A 10,748-nucleotide genomic window follows, 5' to 3' on the forward strand; every position below is an offset into this window, starting at 1 on the left:
GCATGCCTAGACCTAAGATATCTTCATCTACATCATAGTCTGTTTCTATGTGTAAGCTTGTTGGCCTAAGTTCTTTACCATACAGTTCATCTATATATACCTTCTATCTCTCTAGGAACTTTTCTGTTTCAACTATTATCTCACCCGACTAAATGAGAGTGAGTATGAGAATTCGAAATGAATCAGTACCCTTAGAAGCTTTTATTCTGGGCTCCTTATTCCCGGTATTTCTAGAACTTCCATCCTCGGCAGTGCCAATGTCGAAGAATTTGTATTTTTTCAACTGTTTGAAGGACCTATCTTTCACAAGGCTTATTTTTCTAACTTAAGATAATTTATCTTAGGTGCTCTAACTGTTGTGAACAAAGTGAACGGACCCTGTTTTTCATCTAATGACGAAATAAGTTGTGATATATGGGCGAAGTGCCTCGCGGTGATATGTTATTACATTTTCAAGAAAGCCAGTTTAGAAGATATGGTATGTATTTTATAATTTTACACCAAACGGTTATTGGTTGCTAAATTTTCCTTAAAAATCGGCTTTATATTTGTGAATGCAAATGTTCAGGACTCCAAAAGCGCGGCAATGGAAAAAATGCTCATGTTAAATTTGAAGCCAAATGGCAGCACCATAGAGAAAACTTTAGACTCATTTCGACAATTACAAATACCAAAAGATTTTTTTAGGTAGGTAAATCTCGATAAGCGATTTAACAGTGCTTAATGATGAGTCCTTTTCTTGTTAGTGCTTTACAGCCTCACATTTTTTTCACAGTTTCGCGTGGTTTCCCTGGGATGATAATAAAATGCACTTGTTGACTATTCACATGCTGAAAGACACGCTGGATCCCCAATTGGCTGCCAATGATCCACTCATCGTTGAGTTCGTACTGACTGTACTCAACTCCTACCGCAGGCTACCGTACCATAATTTTCAGCATGCCGTGGTGGTCACGCATTGTGCCTACATCATCCTTAAGACGAATCCAAACTTATTCGACCAAATTGAGGTTAAGTAGTATGTTTTCATAAAAGTCACTAAATATACTTTCTCCATCTAGGTACAGGGGTAGAGTAGCATTGGGTTATAGAGAATCGGAGTTGTAATAATTATATGACATGCTCATAATTCAATACATTTTTGACTTCGGCACGTAGATTTGTGTGTGTGTTTTTGTGAAACCATGCATTGATGACATCGAAATACCGCGTAAAGCTTGAAACCAACAATGAATCAAAATTTTTTGCGTCACTATGCCGAACATTAAATTATAAGCTATAAAGTGAACGGAATTCAGGGTTTATATTTTGAAGGTTTATATTCAATCATTTACTTGTATACCTAACTCTCTCATCCAGCCTTTCGTGGGTGGCGTATGGGAGGAGTGCATAAATGAGGTAAATGAGGTGCTCGGGAGGAATTAAAACCGTAAATATACCGATTTCGGAAGCGTTTTACGTTACGTGCCTTAGAAATATCTGGGAGTCATCTTAATTTGAAATTTTGATTACAATAGAAAGGCGATATAATTTCTTTCACTTTGGAAGAGTGTTTAAAAAATTACCAAATCTTTTGCGCGTATGTACATGCAATAGTGCTGTCACAAATCCAGTGTGTTTGTAATTTTTCCGTGGTCATTTTTTAATTAGATTCGTAGGGATAGTGTCAACCTTAACCGCTCATTACTAGTTTTGGGCCGTAGATAATTTAAGGTGGAGATGACTGGCTTCGCCATCCCTCTCAATAGTATAAAATTGATAATTCCAAGAGTAATCTCTTTTAATACATTATTTGGCCGGATTTTATTAAAACTTAAATTTGTTTTTTCTTTCTATTTTATTAATTCCCCCAAAAAAGATCTACCTCCTTTGGAATTTGGAGGTTTGGGCACAAAATATTTCCAACGGTAATTATTATCAATTCATATCCTGCAATACGTGCTCTGCAGCTACATACTCGTGGTTTCCAGCAACTATGTTTAAAGCCTCTCGAGTGTCTTCACCGGGTTGAGATGGTGACTCGACCTCAAGCTGTAGGGGTTAGGTGTGATAAGGGAGTCCACTCAATGAAAATGTTATCCTGGGCAATAAGCAGCTGCACTCGCAGGTATATACGTTTAATCCTAGGGTGTGACTCCTTGGAAATATGTACTGTGAAACGCCATAATGTGCAGTGGTGGCGTGGCGGCTGGTAACCGCGTACAATTACGCTTCCGATCACCCGACGGAAAGGGAAGTATTTCTTCTTCAAATGAGTGAAGATGGAGACCACTCGAATAGGTGCAGAAACAGGAACTTTAGCTATAAGCGTGGTTACAGCTACTTCAACTCTCATGTGAAAAGCAACGGTAAGCCACCTCATTATTAATCGGAGCAGGAGCTGATGAATTCTCTTTTCAGCGTACTGTGATCAAACATTTCCGTGACGGAACCCACTAGAGTAAAATATTTCGGAGGTAAATTAGTTCCCCATTCGGATCTCCAGGAGATGACTGAGGAAGTAAATCTTGAGGTGTAGCAAAATTTACAGGAACTTCAGTTCACTTTGTAATCGTATATACCTATGGAATATGCAAAATGGAGTGATCCCACGAAAAAGACCTTCTGGATCTGTTGTTTCAGAATCAAATCTTCATATATGGAGGGAAATGCGGGAGAAGGGGTTTTTCTTAGGAGTGCTGTAATATGTGATCATATTGTCATGCTTAGCCCATTTCTGACGGAAAAATAGATGCTTGAGATTTTCACTCTGAAATTAAATACTTTTTACGAATCCTCGCCCTTCGTTGTACAATCTTCAGCATGGAAAAAGAGTAAATATTCTCAGTATCAGTAGTAAAAAATAGGGGGTTTGAAAGGAAAGAGGAAGGCAAGAAAGTTGCTTTAATGGAAGTGAACGGTCACGTCAGAGGGTATGGTGAGAGGGGAAGAGGGTGGAGAAGGAAAGAAGAAAGAAGTGAGTGGTATTTAGTATTTCCGTGATAATGAACAAAATCTGAAGGTACCACAGTGGCACATTCATGCAAACCTACGATGGACCACGAATATGAGATAGTAGAAGATGAGGTCTTGGACGTTACCAATAAAAAATAAAATCAAGGAAATGTAATCATCCTAGACGATTGGAACGTTATCATCGAAGGAAAACAGGAAAAACGGTTGAAAAGTAGAGATTTGTAAGAGTGAAGAAAGGAGGAGAAAAGTCAATGAAATGTTCAGGCAAAATAAGGTATTTATTAGTGGAAAATTTGCAAAAATCATTACCGAAAAAGTTATATTTGGAATATGCCAACAGAAAGGAATAGCTTAAAACTCAGTAAATTTGCATAGGGCAAATTAATGGTTACAGGCGTAACTTATTGGACTTGTTACATGATGATTAATGCCAAAATAAAACTTTGTGAATCCACATGTATGTATAACATGAACTTTAATGCGACCCAGGTTTCACTACGGTGCAGCATCATCCGGTATCAGCAGTGCCTGATGATGCTGCACCTGGAGTGAAACCTGGGCCACATTAGAGTTTATTTTATATATTTAGATTTAGAAGGTTTTATTTTGACACTATTCATCATTTATAGGAGGTTTTTTAATTTTTGCTTATAAGTATAAAAAATATTGTTCTTGAAGTGATTTAAGAGACCTACATGACGGAGAAAAGGCATTTAAATGAACACGACGTAAGAATCAATGCAATACAGGACAAATATGGTGAAATTTTATTCAAAGATGAAGAGGTGGAAAACATGTTGGCACAATTTTGATAAGGAAGAGATTCTCTCGAAGAGAGCTTGGTACAAAAATTATTGAATCGATAAACAGCGTTGATTAGTACGCGAAGAATAGCAAATACGTTTTTGACAAATGATTAAATATTATGAATGTATTATTGAGAAACGTTTTAGCTCTCTACATTTTCATTTATGTTCGAATTCCAATTTCCATGAAAATTAATCGTCTTAGTTTACGTCAATCAGTATTCTTTCCCAAAACGATATTCGAACTCTCGATCTTTAGGTTAGCAATGAGTGTGCAGCCGGATTTACCCAGTCGGTAAATGCATGTATAGAAATCCTAGAAAAAATTCATTCCTGTTTCCTCTTTCAATGATTAGGTCAGTGCGATTATGGTATCAGCTATTTGTCATGATTCGGACCATCTTGGAATGACCAACTCTTTCCTGATGACCACTAATCATGCCCTTTCCAAACTCTACGAGAAATCTCAACTCGAAAATCGCCATTATTACTTAGCGGCACAGTTGATTCAGGTAAGTTCTAGGTATTACATAGGTCTACTATGATTACAAGCTATGGTCGACGGTATTTTTCAAGACAGTATCGTCAAAGTAGTTAGCATGGGGCTGAAATTATCTTTGAGCTATCTTAGATGGGGCTTTTCAGCTATAAATTATTAATCAATGATAACTTATAATTAGAAATTTCGAGGACGTACCCTTTGATGTTACCCTAACAATAATTTATGAAGGTGTGAATAAGACCACTATGAATTACAAGTAGATTAGGAGAGCATGGCACTAAATGCATTAAAATTCCCCTATTCACCAATGAAATATCGATCGAATAATTATGACTGAATGACCGAGGGTAGTACAAACCTGGGAATTCTGGAATGTATGTAAAGAAAAAAATATGGATTGTTAACTATGTTCTTTACAGCATTTCATTGATGCTTCATGCTCAAAAATCCTTGGCAGTTATTATGAGAATAAACTGAGTAAAACCCTTCTGTCATGGTGATTACACAAAAAAACAGTTCTGCGATTCATAAGTAACAAATCATGTAAAGAAGAAAGGGGAAGAAAACTCCAATGGCCGTAAGGATTAGTTGCCAATCTCTCGTCAGACCAAATGTTGTGTTGGTGTGACGGGAATCACGTCAGGGACCAACCACAACCTCTCGACCAGAATACCCTCTGTGGTGGTTTACGGGAGATTAATCCGCGTCAGGGACCAACACACAGCCACACGCACACTATCCTGCCTGAAATCCTTCACGAGGCTGTGAGACCCTGTTAAAGAATTTCAGATGGAGATGGAATCCTTCACGAGGCTGTAGAGTAGACCCCGTTAAAGATTCCAGGATATTCTCAAGCACACACTCAGTGGCGGTTTACGGGAGATTAATCCGCGTCAGGGACCAACACACAGCCACACGCACACTATCCTGTCTGAAATCCTTCACGAGGCTGTGAGACCCTGTTAAAGAATTTCAGATGGAGATGGAATCCTTCACGAGGCTGTAGAGTAGACCCCGTTAAAGATTCCAGGATATTCTCAAGCACACACTCTGTGGCGGTTTACGGGAGATTAATCCGCGTCAGGGACCAACACACAGCCACACGCACACTATCCTGTCTGAAATCCTTCACGAGGCTGTGAGACCCTGTTAAAGAATTTCAGATGGAGATGGAATCCTTCACGAGGCTGTAGAGTAGACCCCGTTAAAGATTCCAGGATATTCTCAAGCACACACTCTGTGGATGGCACAGACCAAACACACACACAAGCACTCGAGAAACGCACACACACTCAAAAGGGCCCAACTTCTGGGAGAATCTGGACACAGGTAAAAAGCAACTAGGACGTGCGACGCACTTCCTAGTTGCTTTTTACCTGTGTCCAGATTCTCCCAGAAGTTGGGCCCTTTTGAGTGTGTGTGCGTTTCTCGAGTGCTTGTGTGTGTGTTTGGTCTGTGCCATCCACAGAGTGTGTGCTTGAGAATATCCTGGAATCTTTAACGGGGTCTACTCTACAGCCTCGTGAAGGATTCCATCTCCATCTGAAATTCTTTAACAGGGTCTCACAGCCTCGTGAAGGATTTCAGACAGGATAGTGTGCGTGTGGCTGTGTGTTGGTCCCTGACGCGGATTAATCTCCCGTAAACCGCCACAGAGTGTGTGCTTGAGAATATCCTGGAATCTTTAACGGGGTCTACTCTACAGCCTCGTGAAGGATTCCATCTCCATCTGAAATTCTTTAACAGGGTCTCACAGCCTCGTGAAGGATTTCAGACAGGATAGTGTGCGTGTGGCTGTGTGTTGGTCCCTGACGCGGATTAATCTCCCGTAAACCGCCACAGAGTGTGTGCTTGAGAATATCCTGGAATCTTTAACGGGGTCTACTCTACAGCCTCGTGAAGGATTCCATCTCCATCTGAAATTCTTTAACAGGGTCTCACAGCCTCGTGAAGGATTTCAGGCAGGATAGTGTGCGTGTGGCTGTGTGTTGGTCCCTGACGCGGATTAATCTCCCGTAAACCACCACAGAGGGTATTCTGGTCGAGAGGTTGTGGTTGGTCCCTGACGTGATTCCCGTCACACCAACACAACATTTGGTCTGACGAGAGATTGGCAACTAATCCTTACGGCCATTGGAGTTTTCTTCCCCTTTCTTCTTTATTGAGAGGCCGTAGAGCTCATTATTTCTTGCAACAAATCATGTGTTTACCACTCTGCTAATGGCTGATTCTAATCGAAAATGACAATTACTAGCTATAATCACCTTCGGGCGAAACGTAAGCCTTACTGAATGTGATGAGAAGCATATTTTTCCATAATTCAAAACGTCTGGTTTGAAGGAAGGGGCTGAAGACAAAAATTGGGGGCGACCTCTGAATTTATATGAATGCTTGGCGTGCCTTTAGCAAGGCCTTGAAGTGGTATAATTTAGCACTTAAAGCTCATTTCTAATCAACAATTTGGAAGCTTATTGATGGCTGGTTAGATCCTGAGGTCTCCATTTCTCGATTTCGTACGATGTCCCAGTATAGTAGGGCTTTCACTTCTTCCTTACTTCGATACGGACGAATGTATTGCTTCCTTTACACACATGCGTATGCCTAGAATTAGACTGAACTCTTTTATGACATTTAAGAATCAGCCACAAAATAATGCTCCTTCATCCAATTCTTACGTACTCATGGCATATCATTAACCCGTTTTGTTAAGTGCATTATACCTGATACTTCTTTTGAATAATATTTTTTCGTGTTCCATATGTTATGGGCGAATAATTACCGGTAAGAAAAACAGATATCGTACATCGGTGCCAAGTTTATAAGGTAATACAAGAAAAAGTTCGGAAAACCAGTCAAAATAAGGGTTCCATAGTCTGGTTTCATTAAATTAATGTAGCTTCAATTAATTATTTCCATTGCCTAAAATACCGCAATATGGAGTAGCTGGCCGTAATATTAAAAAGTCCCGTGAAGTCGCTGTGATATATTTGTGGGAAATCATTACGTATGTAAAGTAAATCACAGAAAATTTATAAAGTTTTGATCAGAGGTTGATTATTTTTCATGTAACTATATCAAATAAGAAAATGTTTTCACAACAAATAAATGACTATCCCAATTTAAAGAAGGATGAAGTGGTGTTTTGGAAGTTTCCGCAAAACAGACTGCTATGCGCTACTTAACGTGGACGAATTCAAAGTGGACCGGATACACAGCGGGCGGCATGTCATTACCTGAGCGGCAGTGACCCTGATGATTTTAATTGCTGTTCATATGGTTCCAATGCACCTTGCTGAAGTCACCCGTAGCCGTTATAAAGCATGACTTAACGACGAGAAAGGGGGAATCCATTGTCAAAGAGGGCCTGTGCTATATCCTAGTAAGCGGTGTCATTGCTGTATTTTTCTCCGATTATTGCTTTACTCTTAATTATACGATATATTACGTAATCACTAAAAAGATTAATGTATGACATTAATAGAATATGAAATCGAATGTCTAGGATTTCAAATATCAGCAACAGATTTGACATTTGGTTAATTCAATGGCAATTCTTTTCCTTTGCATAAATTATTGTGTGGGAAAACACTACCCCTGAAATGCACGCCTCCGTCACTTCAACCGTCCACGTCGCTCGCTATGACTATTTTATATTTACTAATAAAGCTAATTTTTTCTTTCATTTTTAAAATATCTTCCTTAAAATCAAATACCGGGCAACTAAATCACATTGTTCTTAAAATGTTCTTTGAAAAGTTGTATTGACCAATACGCTTTCACTGCAGCTCTCTTTCGTTTCACGAGCATTATCGCGTATGCAATTCCTTGAAAATACGAGAAATTATTAGTGGCACGAGTATGAAGAATCCTCAACCATCCTTTTGTTTACGCTCCCTCGTGGAGTAGTTGAATTTTTATTGAAATTTATGGTCAGCCCTGAAAGTCTGCTTGAAAGAAAGCTTGCGAAACTGGACCAAGTGCGCTTTGAGAAGCAGGTTTGCTGCCCGACATTGGCATCGGCATGCTTCAAGAGTCTTGAGCTTACGACTCGGCATGATTGACTTTATGTTTCCTCGGATATATAACTTGTTGGCATTCTTTAGTCCTAGACCATGTGTCTCACATAGTGAGAAAACACTCTGATTGCTTCCCCTCACCTCCAAGTTCTTCTGCTGATCCAAAGTTATTCTCGAAAAGTTTACTCCCTCATAAGTATAAAAAATGTAGAACCCCAACACCATTGGACCAAACATTTTACCAAACATAGACATAGTTAGCGATGCCTATCAAATCTGAACCTGAGCTACATGGTGTGCCCTTGCGTATCACATTCATTATGCAAATTTCGCTTATAATTTTAAGACCCGTGTATCAGAAGAAATGCTACCACACTTTCTGAACTAATCAAACTTCTTTCTATTCGAGATCTTATCGAGGGAAATGATTTGTTGGGCAATGCTAAAATAACTTTGAATGAAACTCGTTTTTTTGTTCTATTGTAGTCATTTTTCTCATTCAAAGGTCGATCGCAATATCATTTCCGTGCCGAGAGACCCCGATTAGTCTTACGTTTGATAACCAAGAGCAGAGCAAAATTAATTGGTCACCAATTAAAAAAGTCCTTTTCAGTTCTGGTTTTGTTTTATGATACCATGTGTTCACGATGACTGCTTGGGGTCATGACCTTGTTTTACTCTGTTGCATTATATCCTGCTTTGTTAATTACATTTCACTGAGGATTATGCACGCTTACATGTATGTCAAAAAGTATCTTCTTTCTACCGAATCAGATGGATACTCAAATGCCTGCGCTAGATTTTTCAAGTTCTAGGTTAAGGTTTGCACTATGATTTCGTCATTTAATTAAATATCGCGTTGTAAATATTTACATCAATTTGAAGGGCTTGCCAATGACTTAAGGAATGGTGTAAAATAATGAACCAGTAAATATACTCCAGCTAAACCGGCAGCCAGCGGATCCCTTTTAGATAGCCTTGATCCAGATGAAACACTAAAATCGCGTTTAAGTAGGCCACGACAAGTAACGTAAGAGTTCCAATACCATAAAGGGTCATGGGTCCATGGAGAACCGCCCCGGTTGCCGATGTCTTTCTTTCCAGTGCAACCAATAGTTTCAATTCATTTCTTTACCATTGTAACTGCGTGCTTTGCAACGTTTGCCATCAAATTACTGTCAATGCCCAAATGGGGATGTCGACCGTAGTTCTTTATGAACGAAAGAGCTCTCTTTATGGAAAATCCACATATCAACCGCACGTTTTGTCCTCTCTTGGTAGGAAATGGGACTGTTCCAGCACTTGAACTCCGCCGAGTACGGGAGATTAATGGATGAGATTAAGTATAACATCATTGCGACGGATTTAGCCGTTTTCTTGGAGAGAAGGAGAACCATTATGAACAGCATGAAGCGGAATGCATCACAGCTCAGTGTTAAACAAAACAGGTGTTTTGATCCTTTACCGTCAAAATCAATGTCGCTATTACCTTTCGCGTACCTACTCTTGCAGTATATCTCAGTCATTTGATGTTTTTGGTTAATATGAAAACTTAAATTCAGCCCTGTAACAGCATATTTTTATTGTATTTTTTCATGTTTAGGTTACTTATGAAAAGCATCTTGATGACTGCATGTGATCTGTCGTCAAACTGTAAACCATTTTCAGTCGTGAAAGAAGTAATTGAGAAGCTGTGCGAGGAATATTATTTACAGGTTTGATGATAACAGTATACACTACAAGGCGTTGAAGGGTCTCAAATTTGGTAAACTTTATGCCAAGCAACAAATCGTTACGATCTTAATTTTGTCTTCTTTTCATCGAATCTCAAAAAATAGGGGGATAAAGAAAAGGAGCTTGGTCTCTGCCCGGTTGGAATAATGGATCGAGATCTGCATTCAAGGCTGCCAGAGGAGGAGGTCAATTTTTATTCCGCTATAGTACTTCCATGCTACAGTCTATTGACGACACTTATTCCCAACACAGAGCCACTTTATGACGGATGCCTGTAGGTATTCTAATTTTATAAGACTTTTTATGAGAGTTCACCCGTAACTATTGACGCTGAGAAAATAAGTTTAAGTAGAACATTGGTTTTATAAAATATTGAAATCTCAAATTAAGTCCGGTACGAATCTTACTTGTTGAAAACAGACTGCATTTATTTTCATCCTTTGTTTTGTGAAAGTTACAGAATATTTTTACAGAATTTATTTGGATCATAAATCTTGCGATGAAGGAATGAAATAGGGTAAATGAGAATTATTTCAAATGCTAAGAACGCTAAACGGTCTTTCGGCTCTCCCTAGTTTCCTCTCAACTTCTGCCAATGATTTCGAGTACGAAATTTTCATTACAAGCTTCACATTTACTTGGACTTATCGAATGGTCTAGTCCATTTTGATACCCCTCGGATCCACCACTGGTCTCTTTGGACGTTTGTTGTAAGACCATACCCTCAGAAAGCGA

General features: G+C 39.2%; 1 protein-coding gene across 1 annotated transcript; it reads left to right on the top strand.

Moving 5' to 3' along the window:
* Positions 1 to 340: 340 nt before the first annotated feature.
* LOC139691182 (cAMP and cAMP-inhibited cGMP 3',5'-cyclic phosphodiesterase 10A-like) lies at positions 341 to 10,291 on the top strand (the record flags this gene model as incomplete). The annotated part of the gene is made up of 7 exons (XM_071588946.1): positions 341 to 478; positions 569 to 687; positions 776 to 1,010; positions 4,118 to 4,273; positions 9,561 to 9,727; positions 9,883 to 9,994; positions 10,118 to 10,291. Coding segments are annotated over 7 exons (1,101 nt in total), but the record flags the coding sequence as incomplete, so codon positions are not given.
* Between the last annotated feature and the right edge of the window lie 457 nt (positions 10,292 to 10,748).

The sequence above is a fragment of the Hetaerina americana genome, unplaced genomic scaffold (assembly GCF_022747635.1).
Source record: "Hetaerina americana unplaced genomic scaffold, ioHetAmer1.1.p SCAF_1, whole genome shotgun sequence".
Classification (NCBI taxonomy): domain Eukaryota; kingdom Metazoa; phylum Arthropoda; class Insecta; order Odonata; family Calopterygidae; genus Hetaerina; species Hetaerina americana.